The sequence below is a fragment of the Stylophora pistillata genome, chromosome 5 (genome assembly GCF_964205215.1).
Source record: "Stylophora pistillata chromosome 5, jaStyPist1.2, whole genome shotgun sequence".
In the NCBI taxonomy this organism is placed as follows: Eukaryota; Metazoa; Cnidaria; class Anthozoa; order Scleractinia; family Pocilloporidae; genus Stylophora; species Stylophora pistillata.
This window is the reverse complement of record NC_142523.1, coordinates 6,696,135-6,721,903: the sequence shown is the minus strand read 5'-3', so window position 1 is coordinate 6,721,903 and position 25,769 is coordinate 6,696,135. Positions and strand designations below refer to the sequence as shown.

The window sequence follows — 25,769 nt, the reverse complement described above, 5'->3', positions numbered from 1 at the left end:
TTATTTATGCTCTCAAAAGCTTTTTCATTTTGTCTTTTACACGAAATACGCAGATAAATGTTCTGTTTTTAATAAAACATCTATTGCGTACGTATTCGTCTGCTCGGCACCGTGATACGGACGCAGTGGGGTATGTCTGCTCTTACTAAATAGCGAGATTTAGCATCACGTTTACGTGAAACGTAAACGGCAAGAGTGTCCACCTTGTTTTTCCCGCCATTCTTTCACGTTTGCAGGATGTGCTTTCCTTTGTTACGTGAGAGTAACCTATTCGCGTTTGCCGTGTACGAAAGATTTTCTTCGCTTTTTTTTTCTCACGGAATAGAAGATAATTGCCGGAGACAGGGCATCAAAACTATTCCTCGTAAGTCATACAAGGGCGCTTTCAAATCTATCAGGACACGAACTCACGCAAAGCTAAAGCAGCAAGGCTCACGCTGTTTTACGTGAAACGTGAACGGGCAAGCTGACGTTTTCCGTTTCACGTAACCGCAGTGCTAAATCTCTCTAATAGATATCGTCGCTTCACGTACGATGAACGATTTCGCATGAACAAGTAAATCTGCATGCGAGATAGAGATGGATCAAAAGATCTGAGGTTGCAAAGGCTGCATAAAGGAACATCGCTTTGAGAACCACCACACATATTTTTCGCTCATCGGATATAATGATTCAGCTTGTCCAATAACTGCTGTGTGTCCGGCCACACAAGCCACAGGAAACCCAACATCAAGCCCACACCGGTGGATGCACTTTACGCAAGTTTCGACCTATAAATTTGGTAACTTTCCGCAGAGGGGTCGCACCCAGACCCCTACTATTAGCGCTGCAGGAAGCACGTTTCTGCCCGGATTGTTGAAAGATTAAGATTCTGGTTGCGTTTTTAACTACGAGTTATTGGCGAAATTTTCTTCGATACGTTGGAAAGCTTACTAGCCCCCTTCATATGCGTAAACAAGAATTTAACTCAAACAGAGGTCTCGATGTATTGATTATACGATTTGGATTAGTACTTGCGATCAATTCACGGAATGATATAGCAAGAATTGTGTTCTATTTTTCTCTCCTTCTAGAATTTTCTAATTATAGAAATAAATTATATGAGAATTGTAGTGAGAAACTCTTAACTCAGTATATAGCGTCGCATGTTGATTTAGGTAGGGGTCGCACTCACGCTTTTGGTGTCTGCATTGGACATAAAATTTGTCATTGTGTGCTTGAGACAAGTGCGACCCTTTTGTCGCAACCAGACATAACTATGTCCGAAGGACCTAAAGATCAAAAAAGCCGATGTCCTGCCTCGAGGCAGGCCATATCTCGTCTTATCACCTTAAAATAACAATTTTTGTTTTTCTTCTGTCACAACGTCGATCAAATCTGAAATACTAGCAAAAATTTGGATTTTCGCAATTCTGCAAAGACAACGCGTGTGCACAGCTAGCTATCGGTTCAATATTTTAGTCACAGGTTTTCTCGACACACGTTTTATCTGGTCCCTATGGCGAATTTCAACCCATACCAATTTACAAATTTGCACTATACACCTGATTATTCTCAGTATGGGAATGGCTTGTTTTCATCCTTTGGCTCGCAGATATTTTCCCAGTTTTCCGCATCCGTCGACGTCGGTTTAAAGCGGCAAGAGCCTACATTTGCCGTTGGCGAGTGTTGTACAATGCGTACAAATCAATAAGGTTTTGTACATTGAACAAATTAAACAGAGAATGAAGAAATGTCGCTAATAAAACTAGCACCCGCTTCATGTCTACAAAGTTTTATTTGGTGCTCTTTTCGCGCGTGAAATATTAAGAGTTGACAGTCTGGTTTCAAATATCCTTTATGTCGCACAAGTGCGACCTCCATTACTCCCGTGGTGTAAATGTCACGACATATTTGTAGGACAACTTATGACGCGACATAAAAAAAAGGCCACATTGCGACCCCTGCTTTAATAAGCAAAAGAAGTCACAGTTGTAAACAAAAAACTCTCGAGGTTTCTTTTTGTCTAGAAAGCCTAAATTCGATTTACTTACACTCGTATTAATCTTTTACAGCTGTATTTTTCAGACGTCAAGATTTGAGAGTTTCAAATGTTTGAAGGTCTGAAGGCTGAAAAAACGAGGATCAATATCCAAAAGCTATTCAAACATTCTTCCTTGAGTTCCTTGATCTTCCTTGATCGACCAGTCGTAACGGGATAATTTGATGAGTTCATACAGTAAATTAATAGCACTAATAGCTCATAACGCAAACAGCAGACTGTGTTTCAGTATTGTTCAACATCTCAACCACAACATCTTGATCACAAGTTTCTATGTTTCGGCTTCAGTCTTCAGTCCGATCTCCTAGAAATTTTGTAGTCTAGTCTAGAGTTCGTAGCCAGGGTCATTCTCGAACTCAGTTGGTCTCTCAGCGTTTCTTCTTTCCTTCGTTTCTGCGGCGGCGAACGAAATTAGCTTCACTGAAAGTTTAAGATGAAAGATTTTAACTGACAAGTCTTTGAGCTTTGAACCCATTATCTGCAAGACTTCCCCAGCGTCAACAGGGAGAAACCTGTTACTGTAAGGGTATTGAACGTACCTCTTAAATCTTGTACCCAGATCCTATCGTGTAACTGCAATGCCCGTGCACTTCTCTGATTAGACTCCACCACATCTCGGCAATCCGTGGTTCGACACTAGTTATTCTTGATCGATAGCGATATTCTAGGAACGTCACTAGTTATTCTTGATAGCGAAAACAGCAAAGATCGCAATATTTCTATTCTGCATACAGATCAAATTGCAAATAAAACGTTTCCCTGGATCAAAAGCAATCTTTGCGTTTGCTTTAAGGAGGACAACTGAGAAATTACTTTGTAGCACAGAGAATCGTTTAGAGCAAGAGAGGATTAAGTCCTCTCTTAGCTTGTAAAGAAACGTTTGTTATTCTACCATTTTAGTTGTCCCCAACAAGTTCAGATTAACATAATGAGCATACTACTTTCTTTATCAAGACTGACCGAACGAACTGCAGCCAGCTACTACGAGTTTTGACAAATTAGTCGCGTGATATTCTCTGGATTTAATGGCGTTTTCTTATAATATCACTCGGTATTATGACAACTAAAATCGCTCTTTATTCTGGAAACAAACCTCTCGTCGACAGAAAAGAGAATGAGGCACATCACAAACAGAACAATTAGCTCACGTCTCTTCTCAGTTCTTTCTCGGCTTCTGCAAGAAAAAAAATAGTTATGGAAGTTTTCTTTAGGCGCTTTTGCTTCTTAATTAGTTTATTAAAGAAAGTGCTTCTTTGTTCAATCAAGAAAATGATATAATATCAGTTTCCCCCAACTTGAATTCAAAAGTTGTTGTAGATACGACCCAGTTTAAGCGTGCAAGGTTAGAGATGGACGGGAAACCTTACGCACGAGAAGATCTCGCGTTTCTGCTCTCCAGTGCACGGGTTCCTTGCTTTTCTCGGGTTCTCCCAACTCAGCCTCCCGTATTGCACGTCTCAGATGAAGAATGAAAACAGGCCAAAAGTTGATCCAGTATCGATTTACCTATCGATTTATCGATTTATCGTAGATTTTTCGATTTTCACATTGATAAGCAGGGCCTTGAGATCCGGTAAGTAAACAACATATCGTAGAGTATGCATCCACTACAGTGTTTCAGTCAGATAATTTTACTTGAGGGCCAAAGTGGCCATTGAAAACCTTTTTAGGGGCCAATTTTTCAGGAAAGGGGCCAATAAATTGAAAGCTGCAGAAGGAAAAATCCATCAGGGTACCAAGGAAAATAAACCAGTTTATTAGGATCTATGATAAAATTTAACAAGTACTACTCAATAAAGTTTCCTTTGAATCAGAAAGTCGTTTGAGATCTGTCTGCATGTTAGAAGCTAATAACGCATTTCTGTGATCAGTGCTCTCAGCGTGTCTTGTGAGCGACGAAGTTCTGAAGTTCGTGCATCTAGCAGTAAAAGAGGACTGTTTCCCAAAGCGGATAAACAGTTTACATAACATCCCCTTCTCACTGTCGTGTTTTAACCAATTGTAGTCGTTCAACCACCGAGTACTTGATTAAACTTCTTCTCCTAACGTGAAGAATTTGGTTTCTGTGACATATCAGTCGCTTCTTCATCACTTTCGTTGTCTTTCGATTCTTTTTCCTCCATTTCACTGTCCACTGCTTCTTCGTTCGTCGAGAAAAAACTCACGATAGACCTTGTCGGCGAAGCGGGAAATCGTCTTTTGCGAGACGCCGTCATGAATATCCACGAGCACGTTCGATGCTACAGCACTAAGTCGAAGCTACTCGCAGTTATGATGATGAATTATTCCACCAGGCCCTGATTGATGGAACGCGCAGTCCGCTATTTGGTGTTGTTCAGCTTTAAACTGTAAAGGATGGCTTTTAAAATACTATGGCTGCGTTGAGCCTGCAGCTGGTGAAAGAAAAGGGCCAAATTGGCCCTTTTTTGTTTTTTTTGGGGGGGCCATCTCTGATTTCAACGCGGGATTCCCTCAATAGCGCGGTCTGGCGGAAACACTGCATCCCCCCCCCCGCTTTTCGGTTAGAATCACGCCAGAAAAATGATTAACATTCGTGAATCCCCGGCAGTTATGAACAAATAGCCAGGTTGCGTTTGAGAGACCCAACGACATATCTGACCTCTAACTCACTAAAATGTCTAAAATGCAGTCGATGTATGCGGGCATGCATGTAAAAATGGGTTGTTGCTATACCGTTCAAATCTTGCTTTTCCTAGCTTTCGGCGACGAGTCTTCGTTCAATCTAACTTAGCGTTAACAGCTTCGATCAAAATTAAATACGATTAATCTGACCAACAGAACACACTTCACAACATAAATGACCAATCAGATTTCAAAGTTACAATTAATACGTGTAACGATCTCGTGGTTAATGCCATCGGAGAAACTTTTACTCAATCGTTGCCGGTCCACACCCAGTGGGTCATTAGATCTCAGGCAGGATTTCATCATGAAACGGATCTTCTAAATCAGACTAGCTTGTTTGCCAACTTGGCATAATAATAATAATAATAATAATAATAATAATAGTAATAAACAAAGACAACTAAGTGATGAGGCACGCGCGCTGATAGAAAAGCCGTCGCAAATGTTTGATCTAGTGCATATCGATCCAGGTAACAATGAAAACCGGGAAATTGACACCAGAACTAAAGAAAAACCAACGAAGAAAGACATTGAAAACATCAACATCGCCTTGAATGAAATAATTAATCAACATTATGTATCACCGACTGAAGACCCATTCATTTATTTATGGATGATTAATTGTGCACTTTATTCAACCACAGCCGCTTTTGTACTGCTAAAACGATGGAAAAGATCTACTGTACAAGGCGCACCGAGGAAACAAAACTCCGAAGGAAAAAAGAAAGAATTTCAGAGCAAAGCTTGAGACTTAAGGAAGAAAATATCTATCGCCAAGGCGGAGTTAGAAAGGCTAAGAGAAAACAGAAAATTGACCAAGAAAGGGAAACGGAATAGATCAACCCTACTAGACGCATGTAAAGTAATCTCATCGGCTGAACTTGTCAACTACATGGAAAAGAAAAAATCGCAGCTGAAAAAAGTTAAAGGCAAAGTACCTTAGAGAAAAGAAACAACATGAAGCAAGATCACTGAACAACCAATTCAAGCAAGATGCAGGACAGGTTTATGCAAAGTTTACAGAGATGATGGATGATAGACAAGATCGCCCTGCATACCAAAGAGTTGGCAAAAACATTAAACCTGATAGTAACACTAACACCTTCGAGAATATCGAAGAAGCGAGCAGATTCTGGCAGAGCTTGTGGGAGACGAGAGGATCTGGTAACGAGAAAACTGAATAGCTGCTGGAAATGAAAGAAGCTATCGCTGAACAAGTACAAACTACCGTAGAACGAGAGTGGAATCTAGAAACCCCACTGGCCGTCAAGACTTTACTCAAGAAACGAAACTTCAGCGCACCTGGCCCAGACAGATTGGTTAACTTCTGGTGGAAGCGCGCTAGTTCACTACATGAGGGGGTTACCCGTGCATTTGAATCCATCTCTAAATACAACGAAGACTTTCCACTATGGTTCTCGGAGGGTAAAACACGCTTAATACCTAAACCAGGAGACTTTTTAAGTGAAAACCAAAGACCCATAACCTGTCTGAATAACGTCTATAAGTGGTTTACCTCATGCCTCCAGACCCCGTTGGATAAACACCTGAAGGACTATGACCTTATGGAAGGCGAACAGAGGGGAGCGAAGTCTGGCTGTAGTGGAACGATTGACAACCTTATGATTGATAGGATGGTCACTCAGGACTGTCATCGAGGTAAACGCAATTTAAGCATGGCATGGGTTGATGTTCGGAAAGCGTATGTTTCTGTTGATCATAACTGGTTGATTGAGATGATGGAAGTACACAGGGTACCCGCCTGGATTGGTAAAGTGATAAAACACCTGAGCGCAAGCTGGAATACCAAGATCGTAGCGACTACAAAGCAAGGAAGCGAAACGTCTACCACCATCACATTTCACAAGGGACTGCCTCAGGGCGATGCCCTATGCCCACGCCTTTTCACACTGTGCCTTAACCCTGTTGCGTGGATATTGAATGCTACAGGGGGATACAGACTGACTAAGCCTTTATCAACTCGAATAACACCCTTACTTAATGTAGACGATCTGAAAGTGTTTGCTGCCTCTGAAACTAAAACTAAATCAGGTACTTCGATCAACCTGCACTGCAATGCAAGATATGGGACTTCACTGGAATCCAAAAAAGTGTAGCGTTATTCATGTGCGTAGAGGTAAACAAGTCCAAGATGCCAAAGACGTCAAACTCAACGAGACGTCAGTGGTCAAGAATCTCGAGTCAGGATCCAACTACAAGTTTCTGGGGATTAAAGAATCAGTTATGCAAGACGAGAAGCAAGCACTCACAGAGGCTGCAAAGGTGTATTTCAGAAGACTATCCGTGATCTGGACGAGCCCACTATCTGATTTTAACCGCGTCCTTGCTACAAACCAGTTTGCACTTCCAGCACTCACATGCCCCATGTGGACCCAGCATTGGCCACTTGCTGAGTTGCGTGACATCGACAGACAAACAAGAAAGACCATCTGCGAAAATGGAGGGCGTCATCCACTTAGCTCCATAGTGGTGCTATATCTACTTAGGGAGAAAGGAGGACGAGGACTTCGAGCCATTGAACAAGAGTATAAGCTGATCAAGATCAAAGCAGCAGTTAAACTCTATGAAAGTCTAGACCCCAAGATGAAATCTGTGCAACAGTTTGAAGAATGGGCTATAGTCAAGGGATTCTCCTCTCTTATCACTGACTCGAAGAAGTTTGCACAAGAACTGGATACAACTCTGAACTTGAATACCACTGAACCATCATGTAGCCCAACAGAAGAACCAGAGATAGCTACCAAAGATATGCACATCAAGAAGCATATAAAGAGAGTTTTAAATGAGAAAATTGTCAAAAAAGTCGAAGATCAACAGTGGCAAGGAAGTCTTTTAAAAGCAAGATGGCAAGATGATCAACTGAGCCTTGAAAATTGTTTTTCATGGCTCAATAAATGGCAATGTGCTCCTACCCACTGTATCGCAGGCATCATGGAACTGTACGAACAGCTCACACCAACAAAGGTCTACATGGCCTACAAGACTGGAACAACGGACAAGAACGATGTCAAATGTAGAATGTGTGGCGAAGGTCCTGAGAGCATGGCACATGTACTTGCTGGATGTCCATCATTAGCTCAGTCCAAGTACTTAGAAAGGCACAATTTTGCTTTGAAAGTGTTCTTCTTTGAGATGCTCAAAGACCTAGAGGTCGCTGATAGTACTCCGCCATGGTTCTCAGATGTGAAGCCCAAACCTCGATCTTTATAAGTCACCTGATGCTGAGGCATACTGGGATGTACCAGTATATGCTGATCATACATATGTACAATCTAATCGTGTGGATGCACGTTTCATCGACCACAAAAACAAGAAGGTACTTATGGTGGAAATGAGCTGCCCTTGGATCAACAATAGAGACAAGAAAGACAAAGAAAAGACCAAGAAGTATGGAGCACTTAGACTTGAGCTGACAAAACAACACCCAGGATACAAGATCTCACAAGTAAACGTCAATATAGATGTACTTGGAGGATGGTCTAAAGCTATGGAAACTGAAATGAAGGGCTTCTTTAGTACAAGATACAAAGAAATATTGCTGAGAATGCAGAAAGCTGTATTAAGTAGCACTCTGAACATTGCAAGAACATTTAAACTGGTTGCAGCGTAAGAATTTTAAGGACATTATGATTTAGTTTTTATGAACAGGATTTTATGAACATTTTAAGTTAAGGATATTTTAAAAACCGAACAGTAAATCATGAGCATTTAAAAAAAAAAACATCTTAGTATTGGGCCAATTGACACTTTTATCGTTTTATATTGATCATTTATATTTAAGTAGTATTAGATATTATTATAGTTAACAGTCCTGTCATGCAGATAGGCTACGAATTTTCGCCCTATCTTGCTTAGCTCACTAGCATCCAAACGTGTATACTGCATAATAATATATGTTAATTGAATCTTCCCCTTAGGGGCTTTTCAGCCACAATGTAGACTAACTAAGAGCTTAAAAATCCCCACTGGCAGGAGGCAGGCCAATGGGCTATTTACAGAGCGCAGCCGAGGAGTTGAACTACGGGCAACCGAGAACAAATCCGGTGAGTGGCAAGGTGGAAGACTTGAACCCGGGGCACCGGATTACAAGTCCAACACCCTGACCACTCGACCACGCCGCCTCCTACATAATTACTTAATCTTACTGAAATAATCAAATTTGAGGTCAAATGCCAACGAAAGCTGTTCTGCAGGAAAAATACATCATGTGAAATTTTCTTTATTCATCCGAATTCCCGAAGCATTCTCTCAGCTATGCTGTTGGGAGAAATAATCTGGCAAACGCACGCAACATCAGTTTCAACGCAATATCTTGCAGCTATCTTTAAAATATAGAACGAGGAACGGTGAACGGGGAACGGGATTTCGGTTCGCAGACGACGCAAATTTTGGCGATTTCACGTTGTTGTTTTGCATAGGACGGCTAAGAAATGTACAAATTTTCAAAACGCACGTGCTGAGCAATTGTTCTGCCAATTAGATCTCTTGTTTTTCCACGTCCTCGTCGCCGTCGCCGTCGTGGTTTCTTAAGGTCCCTATTAAAGACTTTAAGCAAACCACGACAGCTACGGCAACGAGAACGTGGAAAAAACAATAGATCTAATTGGCAGAACAATAGCCCAGCACGTACGCTTTAAAACTTTGTACATTTCTTATCCGTCCTTTGCAAAACAGCAGCGTGAAATCACCAAAATTTGCGTCGTCTGCGAAGCGAAACCGCGGCGGCAAATTATTTTAATTTACATTTGGAACTCAACGCTACTTTTAAGCGTTATGTTAAGTTTGAGGTCTGGCGCCCTATGTGACGGTAAATACATGCAGCCATCTGCTTAAAGTCCCTATTAATCCTGGGAGGAAACGCCGGGAGACCATTATAGAGACTGAGTTCCAGAGTGCACCTGGATACGAACTCGAGACTGGACTAAAGAACTTCTTAGAAACCGGAATGAACCGAAGAATAGAAACTTGTTATCAAGAAGAGTAGTCAAGAGTTTGAGCATTAAAAGCTGTCTGCAGTTTCACTGATTAAGTACTTATGCTCATAATTTTCCTGTAATACTAGGCATAGTGGTTTTAATATCAGTTTATGCATTATTATTTTTGGACGGTATGTCTTAACATGGGAATTTGGTTTACCCCTCCTACCATCCTGTTAACCATTTTTGTATTTTTGTTTGTTTATATATGTATTATTTTTTTTTTTAAAGTATTTAGTTCATTTGTATCAGTTATGTATGGTTACGAACTGGGATTAAACATTAAGTATTAAACAGTCTATATATACAAACTAATCGAATGAAGCCTTACACTGCTGTAAAACGTTTTAAAAATCCAAGCTTAAAACAGTCTGTATCACGGGTTGTTTACTTTTATTGTACTCAAAAACTCATCAAAATATCCCGGCCGGAACGAATGATTGATCAAGAAAGACATGAATAGCTTCTGGAATATGTATTTTCGTCCTTACCATTTTTAGAATTATTCTCTAGTTATGTTCTGCTATGTAAATTTTAGCTTTGAACGATACATCAGATAACAAATTTTAAGTGAGGCTTCAAGTTCCGATCAGGGATGCTCCTATCTTCCACGAACTGAAAAACGGCCAGAATGACTGAGCAGTGTTTGGTTTTTCCAACTATACAGTTCTTAGAATGTATTTGTCCAGGTAATATGTAACGCTAACAAGCCGGAGTGGATCATCGGGGAAATGAGCTCAAGGGAGAGCCAGTGATTTATGAAGTAAATTAGCCTGCAGAGCAGGCGTTCAAGTAAAGTTTGGGCTAAAATTAGACCGCGCGAAAATTTTTCGCCTCGCTCCATTTTTCGCGCGGTCTAATCTTCGCCCAAACTTTACTAGAACGCCTGCTCTGCAGTCTAGAAGTAAATTACACTTTGTTACTCGGAAACTCTTCGCCGACACACTCAGAACGGATTCCAGGAGGCACCTCTCAGAAACCCGTGAAAGAATAAAAGTAACAGTGTATTAACTCTCTCTCTCTCTCTTCCCCCATGACAGACAAAGGCACGATTGCAACCATTGGAGAGGTGACGGAGCAGTTTGTCACTTATCACCTGGGGGAGGGTTTGAGGGATTTCTGGGGGGATAACATGGTTTCCAGGGGGGATGGAGGGGGGTCGATCGTCTGTAACAAGGGGGATCATTATAATACTACAGAGCCACACAGGGAGTTCAGATAAATATAATTGTGACAACCAAAATCCTCCATCCCCCTCCTCACCCCACTAGGCCTGTCCCGGGCGTGCTCGTAAAGTTTGGACAACTTTTCGCGTTTGGAGCAAATGTTTGCAGTTCTAGTAACTTCGAGCAATTTTGGCTTTCTGAGCAATTTTTTGGCAAAATATTGGTTAAAAGTGCATAGCAAGCTCGAAAAAGTCAACGATTTCAAAGAAAACTTCAATTTATGTGAGTTTCTTTAATATTTATAAACCTTTTGAGCACATAGCCTGTCAGACATTTCGCAGGACTATTGCCATCCTTGTCTAATATTACAACGAATAATCGGCTAAAAGTGACGCATTAAAAAGCTAGGCCATCCTGCTTCTTAACTTTTCATGAACGGAAATAGATGGTAGGAAATTAAGTTTTTAAGGTATTGTTACTTGACCGATATCAACAATCACAATGTAGAACGAAATATTAAGTTTTTCATCAACGTGTATATAAAAATATCAAGTACATAGGTAGCAACTTTTAAAATTTAGGTAGCAAATTTTTGGATTTGTGGCAAATTTTTAGCAACTTTTTTGGCATTCCTGTGAGCAAATTTCTAGCATTTAACGATGCACAGTAGGGACAAGCCCACCCCCATTAGGAGAAAGAGAATGAGCGGTTCCTAAGCCAAACGCCAGGCCAAACGAGTCTACCCCCGGCTCGAATATCTCAGAATGTCTTTTACAAAGTTCTTTGTTGCAAATAAACCTGTTTGCAATCTCTGTAGTGTTCAGTGCGTCTGTAATCGATTTTTGGCAATGCATAAATGGTAATCTGTTCCGAAAAGTCCTGCATCATACCATTTCGATTAGTGTAATCTTGGCGGATGAGTTGTGCGCAAATTACGAACTGAATGTTTGCCAAGCCAATTTACGCTGCGGTTACGATTATTTCCGCACCGAACCGTAAGAGGAGGGGAGGGGGGAGAGGTCTCAAGCTTCTCTGTCATTAGCAAAGGGGGTTGTCAAAGGAATGTAGCAAAATAGTAAAGCAACTGAGATCAAACGAAGATTGTGAAAATCGCGATAAAATGAGTCTATGGTCGTCTATGGGCTTTCTACATAGCTTTGCAGGACGGCACAAGGTATTTAGATGAACGGAACTAATAGCATGCTGCTTGAGCTGAAAATTATATCGTTCAGTGGTTAGATGCCACTCATTCCAAACGTTACATGAATTTATTTGGTTCCAGGCGGGAATGCCTAATGTCTGAAAAATCTGCAAAAACTTTGAACCCCTTTAGGAGCATGATTCGAAAACTTAATGTAACTTCTCTGTTGGACGACGGGTGAACGCGTTGTTCTTGCTGTTCACCTACGTAGTTAGTTGTTAATCAGTTGTTAAGTGACAATATTGTGACACCATTAATCAATGGATTTGTTCTTAGATCTAATTTTTAATAATAATTTTTTTATACTTGTACTAGATACTAGTTGAATAGATTTCACTTTAAATTACTTTAATTTATATTTTAGTCTCCCCAATTGGTAGAGCACCTTGATGCTGGGCTCTAAACGACTTGAGACTTAAGTAAAGTAATTTATCCATCTCTCTAATGTTCACGTGACAGAATAATAATTAAACAGAAAACCAAGGAAATAAAATCGACGAGAAATCCGTTCACCCATCTGCCGAAAAAAATCCACAAATTCTCCGGAAGAAATAAGAAATTTTAAGCTTTTTACGCGTCAGGATCGAATCGCTAAGACATGCCAAAGATCATGACAACATGCCCCGAAAGTGCGGGAGCTAAAAATAGCAGTGACGCTTTGGAGAAAGTGGCCAGGCTGCTTAGCGGTGACAAGGCGCAAAGGAGCGGTTTGTGCAGGTGTGTATGGTTTGTACTTGGTCTGGCGTGAACGTATTTGATCACTTGTTCTTCTCCTGGTCAAAATGAACAAAAAGCCAAACATCGAGATTCTAAAGGAACCCAAAGGATTCATAAAAGGCATCGAACTGGTGAGTTTTCGGTGAGATTGTGCCTTATAGCGCTGAAATAGCTAATGCCTTGCGCTCTTCATTGTGTTTGCAAATTGCTACATTAGAATCAGCGTTATTTAGATTAAAATACTCTCGTTTTTGAATGGTCAGCCGCAGAGGTACATCAGTGACCTATGTACAGTCAATATGGCGCAATCCGTGATTACTGCTAGCCAATAATTGATAAAAATGTCTGATATGAGGTCAATTTTAATTCAACCCGTAAACGATCGAGTTACAATTATAAACCTCTCAATATTACTTTTTTTTTTTGACGACCATCAGTTTCGGGCACGAGTAACAATGTGTACATTTCTATCGTTCAGTCATGATGCAAAAGCTTCATTTTTACTTCTTACAGTTAGCATGGAGATATGCTTTTACGTGAGGAAGAAATATATTGATTAATCAAAGCTGATCAGGGGTTTTAAAACCTTTTAACATCCTTATATACAGCAAAGCCAGTATCGCACTACAGAAGAAACCCATGTGTTCATGTTAGTGTAAGTCGTAACGATGACGTTACATCATCATTTACATGTGTCGGGAGGCTTTGAAGAATGAGGCATAACACAATAGAAGCTATTCTTATTTAATGACATGTAAATGAGTGGCCGGGTATTCTGAAGTTTAGCCCATATGGCTAAAAAACTACTCAAATATGTCCCACAATGCTGGAAAGATGCTGAGAAGGGCATGTTACTTTGCATCACATCCCTTGTGCTCATAGTATATAGTTTTCATTATTTCTTTATTCTTAATAGCCCATTTAGGACAAATAAAGTATGTATGTATGTATGTATGTCAGCGTAATTCAAATTTCCTGCTTAACCAGTTTAGATCATACATTTTTTTTTTTGATAACAACCCCAGGGGCAGATCCAGGATTTAGTGAAGGGAGTTTCAGACAATTGTCCGAGGGCATGCTCCCCTGGGAGATTTTAAAAATAAGGTCTTTGGAAACATGATTTCCAGCATTCAGAGGGGAAATTCAGGGGGTTTGACCAAATCACCCAAACCTCCCTTGTATCTGCCCCAGAACCCTGTTATGGCCATGAGCCTCATACCACTGACTGTTCTTTTCCTCTGACCTTTTTATTGTCTTTTCATCCAGATCATCACCATATTTGCCTTTGCCACTGTAGCTGGTTTTATAGGTCATGTTGAATTTTTCCTCGACTGCAAAGAAACACCACCACAAAAACGCAAAGTTAGTGTGGATTTTTACTACCCATTCAGTGAGATGGAAACATATGTCGCAGGAGAGACGTTCTGCAATGATACCCGACCAGGAAAAAGTCCACTGAATTTGAACTACAGGTCTGAGGCTGAGTATATCGTCTTCACTGGCGTAGTATCCATGTTGTTCATCATTGTGGCTCTTGTTTACTACATCTTTTTTGAAGATCGAGCAAAGGAAGCCACTTCAACTGATGTTGGTTATTTTTCATTTCCAGTTGTGGTAAGTTTAATCATGGTGAATTTATTTTAACCCTTTACACCCTAACATCAGTATGCATATTCTCCATACTGTTCTCTATACATTTCCCAAGGAGCTGACAAGGAGAATTTGTTTAACATTCAAGAGCTTCTTTAGTTGATGGTTATTTCCTTTATTCTGATGGTCTTATTGTTTGAATCAGGAGTGATGGTGTTAAGAGAAATTAGATATTGGTCACTCTTAGGACAACTAAGGACAACTATTGTTACCGTATTTGTTCGTCTATAAGCCGATCTCGGCTATAAGCGGAGACCCTAAACTTCGGTCTGTTTTAATCGGGAAGGTTCTTAAAACATGTAAATTGAAAATATTCGGCTATAAGCTGTGACCACATTCAGAGAATTCCATTCTTGAACAAACTGAAATGAATGCAAAAGTTCGAAACAGAAAACAGTTTCAATGCAGTATTGCCATCGAAAACACATCCGAGATAACCAGAGAGTCGGTGAGTCGATAGAGGAAAGATCAAGAGAGCCTCTTCAATGGAGAGCTCGAGTTGTCAGCGGAACGCTCAACGATGGGCTGTTACACTCAGAAATATCTGCAGCTGGATGAGAGATTACTTGATTTGTTTACAGAGCAGAGAAGCCAAGATAAGTTTTCTTTTTAATGAGGCTAAATGAAATTTAGGCAAGGTTAAAATCAAGGCATGATGGTCAGTGGAGGACATGCTGCGGGGCGCCCCCTTTGCAACTGCAGGGTCACGAGGTTTTCAGTACGTTTTGAGATCGTCGTGGATCCTAACGTGAGCCGCCTCTTGTGCTGAAATATTTACCGTATTCTCCGCTTTCGCCCCGTTTGGAGTAATGGAAGGGCGTCAGACTAGAAATAGCCTTTCCGCTGCCTGCTTTAGCGTCAACGAAGGCCATCCAACATCGACTGTTGCGTCCACGGTAGTTCCGTCTTCGTCGGCATGTAACACGCCACCTCTCGTAAACTCGCCAAGCATGCCGTCGGATATGCTTGAAATGGTTAGGCTGGTGGCTTCTCAAGCAGCTTTAGCGGCAGTAAATTCATTACAGGGCTGTTCATTACCATCCAGCACCACGGCAACTACGACGAATGGGAATTCGCTCGCTACGGCAACTCCACCCTCGTCAGTGTTGAATCCATCGTTGGCCAACCACGTGGAAAGTTTCCTGGCGGCAGGTTCTAGCTTGGGATTCTCTGAAACGACTTCGCCCATCTCGGCTACAGGTACGTCTGTTTCTTATTCTGTACCGGAATTTTTGAGCACGTTCTCTATGCCTACGACGAATTCTACTTCGGTTAGAATGGCGACGCCAATGACGGTCAGTAGTCTCCCCTCGCTTTCATCTAGTTTGTTCGACCAGCACTTCGTTGTTGGCCCGGGGTTTTCTCCGATCCCTCCAAAGATCGTCAATCAAATTCTGGCGGGCAAATTTACCGACCTGAGCGAGCTGCTCACGCCAAATCTCCTCCAGGCGCAAACCGAGCCACAGTTGTTGTTTGATGGAAGAGTAGTTCTAACGTCGAGCGGCAAAAAGCCTCGCCGTCGGATCGAAGACGTCGTCAGTTGGGTCGAAGCGTTTACAATTTTCATGCTGGTCATTGCATCGTCATTCCCGCATCGGTGGCGTGACCTAACAGCATATAAGCTCTTAATCCTACGCACGTACCGCCAATTTGGTGGCCAAGTGTGGCTAAACTATGACCTAGCGTTTAGGCAGCATGCCGCCGCGACAAAACTGACTGACTGGTCAGCGATGAACGTGCAGTTATTTAATTTCCATGCGGCAGGGACAACTAACCACTCTTACCCTGGCCGTGTGATCGCCCAGGGGGAAGCGACTGGATCGCATTCCTCTGACATCATTTCCAGATCCTGGAATCGTGGCCAGTGTTCATCTCCTTATAAGTCCTGCAAATTCGCTCACAAGTGTAGCTCCTGCAATGGAGATCATCGCGCTGCAGACTGCCAGAGCTCAGCCTCCAGACGAAGGTCACGCTCCCCAAGCTATTCTAGGGATAATGAGAGAAGCAAGAAACGCTAAGCACTGGCCTTGAAGGGCCCAATCGCCCATAGACATTGTTCTTGTTGTTAGTTCTAATTTGTAGCATTAGTTATTGTTCTTTAGCCTACCTCCTGTCACCAGGCTCTGTTACTCAAGAAGAAGGCGAATAAATAGCATATGTTTTGGCTATCCTGTGACTAGCCCTACTGAATTTTTGTGTCTTTCACCCACAGTCAGCCTCCCCCCAGTCTCTGCAGTGTCTCCTCTGAAACCAGATCGGTTCGAACATGAGCTCAGGGGTCATCCAGATAGAGGGCAAGTCCGGTATGTCCTCGAAGGACTGCGTACTGGCTTCAGACTCGGCTTTACTCCGGTGGGCAATCTTAAATCGGCAAAACGAAATAAGCCTACAGCATATAAACACGGAGGAGTAATCGATTCCTACCTAGCTGATGAGGTCAGATTAGGGAGAGTAGCGGGCCCATTCCTATCCCCCCCGTTACCCAAGTTGCATATCAGCAGCTTCAGCGTGATTCCAAAAAAGGGTCAAACAGGCAAATGGCGCCTTATAGTAGACTTATCCTCCCCCAAGGGGCTTAGTGTTAATGATGGCATAGACCCGGAAGAATTCTCGATGCACTACATACGGCTGGATGAAATTATCAGGATGATAGCCGCACACGGGATAGGGGCCCTGATGGCAAAGTTTGATGTGGAATCAGCCTATCGTAACGTCCCTGTGCATCCAGAGGACCGTTACCTGCTTGGACTTAAGTGGAGAGGCCAGTACTACGTTGACTTAGCACTCCCCTTTGGTTTGCGGTCCGCTCCCTATATTTTTAACTCACTTGCGAATATGGTTCAATGGATCCTTGTACACAACTATAAAATCTCAGACCTGGTTCATTACCTCGATGATTTCATATTAGTGGCCCCCCCTGGCTCCCAGGTGTGTCATTATAACTTAGCTACAGCCCTCACAGTCTGCCAACAATTAGGCCTCCCGTTGCATCCTAAGAAGTGTGTGGGCCCCTCAACTGCTCTTACTATTCTCGGCATTCACCTAGATTCGGTTCGACAATCAGCAGAACTTCCGCAGGACAAGTTGGCAGCGCTTAGGGAGTTAATCGCAGCATGGACTGCGAAGCGCTGGTGCACCAAGAAAGAGCTGGAATCCCTGATAGGTCACCTTCACCATGCAGCCAAAGTCGTCTGGCCAGGTCGGGCCTTCATTCGGAGGATGATCGATCTCCTGAACTGCTTCCGCAGGCAGGATCACCCTATTCGGTTGAGCCAGGAATTTAGACTCGACCTCGCGTGGTGGCACCAGTTCCTGTCACATTGGCACGGTGTTGGTTTCTGGCTATTCCCGGGGTTGTCCCCTCCCCCAGACTTGGAAATTCTGACTGACGCATCAGGGGCTATAGGATTCGGGGCCATCTGGGGCTCAGCGTGGTTTAACGGTTCGTGGCTACATCAGCAAGTCGATAAGTCCATTGCCTATAAAGAGCTATTTCCCATTGCAATTGCCGCCGCAGTCTGGGGCCATAGGTGGCCAAGGTTGCACATAAGGTTTCGATCCGACAATGAGGCAGTGGTCGCCATCCTCAATTCGAGAACGTCAAAGGTGCCAGCCATCATGCACCTAGTGCGGCATCTTTTGCACTCAGCCGCAAAGTTCCAGTTTTCCTTCTCAGCACTGCATATCCCCGGACTCTGTAATTCAGTTGCTGACGCCCTTTCCCGTTTTCATTGGCAGGACTTCAGACGCCTGGCCCCAACGGCACTGGCAGCCCCCACCTCAGTCCCCCCAGAGGTGATATGCGACTTGACGTCAGCTCTCTAGAATCCAAGTGCATGCATTTCTTCCAAGAAGGCCTAGCTCCATCCACACGACGTTCCTACGCTTCTGGTCAAAAAAGGTTCATAGAGTTCTGCCAGCAACTGGGTAAGCTCCAACCCTCTGGGTCTCCCTGCCCAGTTGACGAGTGGACCTTGTGTCTGTTTGTGTCCCACCTGGCCGGATCCATTCAGTACTCTTCAATCACCGTTTATTTGTCTGCTGTGCGTGCCCTTCAGATTGAGCAGGGCTTCAATGACCCTTTGTTAAATTGCCTGCGCCTACAGCGAGTTCTTCGGGGGATCAAGCGATCCCAGGGCATAGTCAAACGTGAACGTCTGCCAATCACAGACCAGCTCATGATGGTGATTGTCAAATCGTTGGACCTACACAATTTTGACCATTGCATGTTCTGGGCGGCCTGTTCCTTGGCATACTTCGGTTTCCTAAGAGCCTCGGAATTCACAGTTCCCTCCTCATCCAAGTTTTCCCCCTCAGTGCACCTACAGGTGAAGGATCTGGCCGTAGACGCATCCCTAGACCCAACATGCCTACAAGTCTTCATCAAAGCCTCAAAAACAGACCCTTTCAGAAATGGGGCAACCCTTCACATTGGCAAGGGATCTCCGCCCTTGTGCGCGTTACAGGCAGTGTTATCGTACTTGTCCCGTAGGGGAAACGCACCTGGCCCTCTGTTCAGGCTCCAATCGGGAGAACCATTGTCTCGACCCCTACTCAACAAGTGGTTGAGCACCATTATGGAGACGGCGGGCATCCCCGGGAAGTTTTCGAGCCACAGCTTCAGGATTGGGGCAGCCACGGTTGCAGCTCGCAAGGGGATTCCAGACCATCTGATTCAGACACTTGGTAGATGGTCGAGTAATGCATATCAGATGTACATACGGACACCGGCAGATGTCTTGGCTAGCTTGTCACAGCAGTTGTCGTGACTACCAGTATGTGCCATATCAGTGAATAAGCAAAGGTAGGGGGAATGGTGCTTGGTGGAGCCTTGGGTTGGAGGTACCATGGCTCAACCCCGGTCCCTCTTGTTTCAAGCACCATTGTGGGGGTGGACCGAGGTTGTGTCGCCATGGTAACCTCCCTGCTGTGGGTAGTCAGCGCGACTGCCACAGTGCTACGGCACCTTCCTCCAAGCTCATCAGTGCCGATGAGTTTAAATGAGGCTAAATGAAATTTAGGCAAGGTTAAAATCAAGGCATGATGGTCAGTGGAGGACATGCTGCGGGGCGCCCCCTTTGCAATTGCAGGGTCACGAGGTTTTCAGTACGTTTTGAGATCGTCGCGGATCCTAACGTGAGCCGCCTCTTGTGCTCCCGCCCTCCCTCCTCTATGGCGGGCCAAGAGCAGGTAAGTATAAAAACAATTCCACTGACTTGTCAGTGTGACAGGTGCCAGGGGGGTGGACCGAGGTTGTGTCGCCATGGTAACCTCCCTGCTGTGGGTAGTCAGCGCGACTGCCACAGTGCTACGGCACCTTCCTCCAAGCTCATCAGTGCCGATGAGTTTAACATCATCGCAAATTTCAACACCGTAACATGCAACAATCGATGAGTTTGTTTACCAATCGTGGGAATGGGCAATTCTGATTGGTCACTTTCGAAATTTTTAAAACACTTTTGCAAGCATCTATACACTCATTCAAAACCTGCAGAATCTCTGATACTCTAGATAGCATGGAAGATGAAGCAATCTACTCGGAATAAACGGCAGAACTAGCAGATGAGGAGGAGATGGATGACGAATTCCACGCCGACACTGAGGATGAACAGTAAGCCGTATTTACTACGCACCAAAAACAACAAACTGCTGCATTGGAAGCAACTGCATATTTAAAGTCAATGACCAACTTCAACTTGTTTTGTTATTTACTTCTACATGCAATATCTCGGCTTATAGACAAATATATCTATGTTTCCTTTGAATTTGCTGTTTCGAAAAAATTATGTTTGGAAAAACACTCGGCTATAAGCCGAGAACCCTTCTCTAGCTCAAATTTTTTAGATTTTGGTAAAGTTTTGTGAAAAAAATCGCTTGGCTTATAGATGAATAAATACGGTAACACTGAATTTTACAAACAATTCATGAAAATGCTCAGATGTTTTTATTTTTCTGCTTGTGTAGGATTTTGTCTTTACTGTTGTCCTGGTCATCTTCTGGTTCACAAGCTCCATAGCATGGGCCGCTGGATTGTCTGGGCTTAAAGACGCCACAGGCCAGACAGAATTATTTAAAAATTTTAAACCTTGTACTCAAGGCTGTTCATCATTCAGTGGGGCAACTTATGGATCTGCTACTGTTGCTGTGGTACGTGATTAATGTGATTACATGATTAACCCCTTACATGTACACTCTAGCATCAATAGAAATATTCTCTGTGAAGTCCTCTAAACATTTCCAGCAGTCATGACACAAGGATTTTTTTAAAAATGAAGAGTTTTTTTTTTTTTTCCTTTTTGGCAATCATTTCTAGGAGTGCTTCTGTTAAGAGAAAAAAGATGTTTGTCTTTGGTAGTTAACTCTAAAAACCCCAACTATTTTTAAGAGTTAAAAAATTCTCACCATCATCTTCACACTGTTCCCATACACTTCTTAAGATACCAACAAGGATAATTTGTTGAACAATCAAGGGCTTCTTTAGTTGGTGATCATTTCCTTTATTCTCCTGACCTTAATGTGTGATTCAGGGGTGATATTGTAAGGAGAAATTAGATGCTGGTCACTCTCGGGTTAAGGCTGAGTGATTTAACTAGTTTTGAATAATGGCAACTTTTCATGTGAGATTCAAGTGTATTTAGAACTTCTTTGCTAGTTTAAGACATTTAAGATAAACTTAAAATGTAAGTTTATGAGATTTTTTTGGGGCTGTGAGTCAAGACAGTACAATCATACTGACATGTTATAGGAAAATAAATGACCTGAGTTATGGGTAAAATTGAAGAACAGCTCCCCAAAATATCTGTCGGCCGACAGTCACCCTTATCTATTACAGTTCACTGACAGTTGGCAGGGGTTTCATTGATTTTTTTCAGCAGGAGGGCAACTGGTTTTCACAGGCGGGCAAAACTTTTTGAACTAAACTTCTTTATAAGATAAACCTTCCTCCAGATTGTTAAACCAGGTGGGCAAAACCGTCCTTACAACCGGTCAATTTGGCCAGTGCCCGGCTCTTAATGAAACCCCTGAGTTGGCTAACATAATGACAACAAATTCAGAATCGAGTAACTAGACTGTCATCTTGGTAAGTTTGAACTTTCACAGTTACCTCAAAATGAATTTTGACAAACACTACGCGATAGAGGTAAATTTCGAGTGCGAGTGTCTTAATTGCCCAATGATGCATTGCAAACCTCATTATTGGCCGTATCAATTTTCATTTATTTGAACTTGATGGGTAGTATCTGACTGACACATTGTTCTGTTGAGATTGGAAGAGTTTAGTTACTTTGATTTAGCAATAAGTATAGGTAATCACATGATTTCGAGTGCAATTTGTAATAAATAAGGGTGACTGTCGGTCGACAGATATTTTGGGGAGCCGTTCTTCAATTTTACCAAATTATGTGTTCTTTTGCAAACAGAACCCCTTTTTCCTCCCAATAGTTAACATGACAGAATTTATCTTTATATTGTCAATACAGCCTCAGGCAGATAAGTGATGAGAATAAAGAAAAACATCAATTAGGGAATCACCAGTTGATCCAATACCAAAATCTCCCAACTAACATCATATGAATTGTATAGTAGACAGTTAGGAGAATTACTAATGAGATTTTGGGAGCAAAAGGGTTAAGCAGCCAGAGGGGAGAATTACAAATGAGATGATGTTTTATTTTATAGGTCTTTGGATTCCTCAACTTTTTTGTCTGGGGTGGCAATCTGTGGTTCCTTTTTAAAGAGACACCATGGCATAGTCCCCGTTCTGGACAAAGTGGTGAGAGTGTGCCGCAGGAGCCTCCACGACAAGATATTCCTTCTGCCCCGGCAATTTAATCTCCTTTCTTTGCACTGCAAGGTACGTTTTGTTTTATTGAAATACTGTTGGAACTGTGAACTCTAGAGAAGCTCACTTAACCCTTTACACCATAACATCAGTAACCATATTCTCTATACTCTTCTATTTATATATCCTTTGGAACTGACAAGGAGAATTTGTTTAACAATCAATGCTTTATTCTCATAATCTTAATCTTTTCACTTCTAAGAGTGACAAAAATTCAATTTCTCCATACCATGTCACCCCTGAATCAAACTCTAAGGTCAAGAGAATGACAGGAACGATCACATGATTAAAAACATGCTGGATTGTTAAATAAATTCTCCTTGTCAACACCCTAGGGAATGTATACAGAACAGTATGGAGAATATGCATACTGATGTTAGGGTGTAAAGGGTATTGCTGGAAGGAGAAACTAGGAGCTGGGCACTATTTAACAATCATTCTTGGCCTCAGGTTGGGTGAATATCATCGAATAATCCCCAAGATGAAGTCGAGGGGATTATTTGACAATATTCACCGAACCTGAGGCGAATAATTGTTTTAGTATAATTTCAGAGCTGAACAACAGAGAAACTTCTAAAATCGTAACATTTTAGTAACATTTATTAACGTTTTAGTTTAACATTTTATATAAACCGCATGGAGTGGTCTACATAGCATCATATAAGGAACCGCTCCACCAAGAAGATTGCTGGAAACTCTTTGCTCAGCTCTGAAATTACACTAAAGGGGTTTGTTAGGTTTTCTAAAGGTTTAAATGTTGCTGAATGAACAGAGCTGTCTAGCAGTGCTCGGTGGCCTCTGGTGCCTTACTTTTGCTCTTAGGTGACTCAGGAATCTTAGTTTCTTCATAAAAAGCAAATGCTAGGCACCCTGGATTTCACAGTTTCAGAGCACTGGGCTCCCTTCAATTTTTCTTAGAGTACCACCTTGATAATTGAAAACAGCTGCTTAGAATTTTTTATTGTAGTCATAAAATACACTATTTCTGGTCCTAAAATGTGTCAAACTTGAAAGCCTGAGAAGAAATATGCAAGGTTCAGTTTCAAAACTTCTGATTTAAACAACAATATATTTGCTCATCCTTAAGGATAATTCCATTATGTTATTTAATAGGTGAGCACAGTTTTTCCGATGCAGACTGATCTAGACCAGTAACTTTTTTTTTTTTTTCTGCTGGTTTGCTTTTTTTCACTTTGCTAGGAATGGCACAAAACAATTTTGGACCATGTTCCTTATTGTGAAAAGCTGAACCAGTTACTGGCACACTATTACCCTATCAGATATGAGGATTTAAGATTCTGGCCGGCTGAGATACTTCAGAAAACAGTGATTTCCAGTTTTTTCGTCTAATTAGTTTGTGTATTTTTAGTTGCAGATAAATTGTCTTTATGGATTACTCTGTTAGCAAGCATTCATTATGAAACATTTTTTTTGGATGATACTAATTAGTCAGGTCTAAGGAGTGATTAACAATGTTATAGAGGTTTTGCGCAGCAGCCATGTTGGATGGCAGAAACAATAGATTATTTTACCCATGGGAAAATAATTTCTTTCTTATGCAAAATATTTTCATTGTTCCTGCCATCCAACACAGCTGCTGTGCAAAACTTCTATAGTCATATGCCATGGATTAATAAGCAGTTTTTGACTGAGGTGGAGGTCCTAATATAATGATATAGATATATGTTATTTACTAGGCTTGAGGTTGTATGGGAAAAGTCTGTGCCCAAGAACTTGAGTGCCTTGCAGGGCCGACAGCAGAGGGCTGTATTTAAGACTAAGGTGTCAGTCACTTCCCCCTATGAACCACCAATTTTTTTAACTGCTGTTTTTTTTTTTTTTTTCTTTTTTTCACTTGGCCATTGAAAAAATTCTGGACCATGGTCCATTTTGTAAAAGGCTGAAATAGTTACAAATAACCAATCAGATTCACTGGTTAAAGATTCTGGTCTTCTCAGAGTATAACATTAGAACCAAGATAATTGAAACACCTTTAGAACAAAATCTTACTCTTAAGAAAAGGAACCTTTTTGTTTGATATATCTCAGATCCTCTTTATAAACTTTGAACTTAAACTAAAACTTTGAACATAGATGCTTAAAATCTCTAAAGCCCTTGTATTATCCCCCTTTTCGTAAGAAAGAATTTAATGTTTGGTTTCATTTGTTGTGAATGGTTCATCACTATTTTCAACTATATCTCAGTCTATAATTGCTGTTTTTTCTTTTTTGTCTGTAATTTGAATTATACTTTTCTTTTGTCAAAATACTGTGTTTACCTTTTGTAAATGGGTCATTTTTAGACAAAAGAGTAACAAAAATGTATCTGTTATTCAGATACAAGCTTTCAATAACAGAATCAATTCAAAGTGTGCCTAGTATTTGTGTAAATTAAAAACTTAAGGATAACAGTTCTGTGTTTTTGTCATGTTTAGAGAAGCAGCATTTGCTCTCTTAATTTCTGAAACTTGATGATGTAGGGTCACTTTTACTAACTGAATGGAATTTACTGCATCATGTAGCTTCATTGAAGAAAGACATTCTGTCTCCAAAAGATAACTACAATCCAAGAGACTTCTGTAAAGGGGTACTTCTAACTCGTTGCCATCATTAATGAAAATCAGGTCAATATTTGTAGGTCAGGACATTTTTCTTGAATATTGTATGTTACATATGCTTAACTTGTGTAATCAATTATATTCATGCAGTGTTATTGGTGATCTTGTGTGCATTTTGTTTGTGTGTGTGTGCATGCGTGCGTGCGTGCGTGCGTGGGTGTGTGTGAGAGAGAGTGAGAGAGAGAGAGAGAGAGAGAGAGAGAGAGTGAGTGAGTGTGAAGGGAACGACTTGTATCCCTCTTTGCAGCGTGTGCGATCGTGGTTGAGTGCATGTGCAAATAAATTTCCACTCCACGCGTTTTGTCCTTTGAGGGTGAACCTTTGGGTGCGTCCTCGTGTCCGATGATCCATTGTGACACAAGTAGCACAATCTGTTTGATACTGTCATCCCTGAAAAATCAGCAACTTCTTATTTAGAGAGATTTAGCACCGTGTCTACGTGGAAATGAACTGCAAGAGTGACGACGTGGCATTGTTTTTCCCGTCATTTCTTCACGTTTGTCGGCTGCGTGTAGCCGTTTCTACTTGAAAGTAGCCTGTTTCGCGTTTGCCGTGTACGTTCGATTTTCTTCACTTTTTCTCTTACAGAGTAGAAATAAATTGCCCGAAAAAGGGCACCAAGACTATTCCTTGTAAGTCATACAAGGACACCTTCAAATCCACCTTGACGTGAATTTACGCGAAAGTAGCAAGGTTCACGCTATTTTACGTGAAACGTGAAATGACAAGCTGATGTTTGCAGTTTCACGTAAACGCAGTGCTAAATCTCTCTTTTATTACCAGCGGTGCAGGACGCGCGTTTCTCCGCTCGCGGGAAGAATTGAGATGAGTCGGGGAGAAGATTCGTCGGGGTCTGGTACTAATAATACTAGACACACTGGCTCGCGTTGT

At 41.8% G+C, this 25,769-nt stretch overlaps 3 protein-coding genes, 1 long non-coding RNA gene and 1 pseudogene across 5 annotated transcripts; 4 read left to right on the top strand and 1 right to left on the bottom strand.

The window, feature by feature from the left end:
• Positions 1-1,758: 1,758 nt before the first annotated feature.
• LOC148730029 (uncharacterized) lies at positions 1,759-3,486 on the bottom strand. The gene is made up of 2 exons (XR_016001782.1): positions 2,581-3,486; positions 1,759-2,461 (listed from the first exon to the last, which is right to left on the bottom strand). It is a non-coding gene; the product is annotated as an uncharacterized LOC148730029 (long non-coding RNA).
• Positions 3,487-6,750: 3,264 nt separating this feature from the next.
• On the top strand, positions 6,751-8,754 carry LOC148730028 (uncharacterized; annotated as a pseudogene).
• Positions 8,755-12,739: 3,985 nt separating this feature from the next.
• LOC111325049 (synaptophysin) lies at positions 12,740-24,978 on the top strand. Of its 2 annotated transcripts, none has more exons than XM_022928755.2 (5): positions 12,740-12,899; positions 14,035-14,382; positions 20,383-20,565; positions 22,099-22,273; positions 23,631-24,978. In XM_022928755.2, the coding sequence occupies exons 1-4, from the start codon at positions 12,834-12,836 to the stop codon at positions 22,249-22,251; spliced, it is 750 nt and encodes a 249-aa protein (XP_022784490.1). In that variant the 5' UTR covers positions 12,740-12,833; the 3' UTR covers positions 22,252-22,273; positions 23,631-24,978. The 2 variants fall into 2 exon arrangements, with proteins under 2 accessions (XP_022784490.1, XP_022784489.1); XM_022928754.2 differs by having other exon boundaries at positions 23,462-24,978.
• LOC148730026 (uncharacterized) lies at positions 14,245-20,523 on the top strand. The gene is made up of 3 exons (XM_088760793.1): positions 14,245-14,382; positions 18,157-20,029; positions 20,383-20,523. The coding sequence occupies exon 2, from the start codon at positions 18,219-18,221 to the stop codon at positions 19,185-19,187; it is 969 nt and encodes a 322-aa protein (XP_088616919.1). The 5' UTR covers positions 14,245-14,382; positions 18,157-18,218; the 3' UTR covers positions 19,188-20,029; positions 20,383-20,523.
• Positions 15,168-16,444, top strand: LOC148730027 (uncharacterized). The gene has a single exon (XM_088760792.1). It carries the CDS (start codon positions 15,228-15,230, stop codon positions 16,434-16,436), a length of 1,209 nt encoding a protein of 402 aa, XP_088616918.1. The 5' UTR covers positions 15,168-15,227; the 3' UTR covers positions 16,437-16,444.
• Positions 24,979-25,769: the final 791 nt, after the last annotated feature.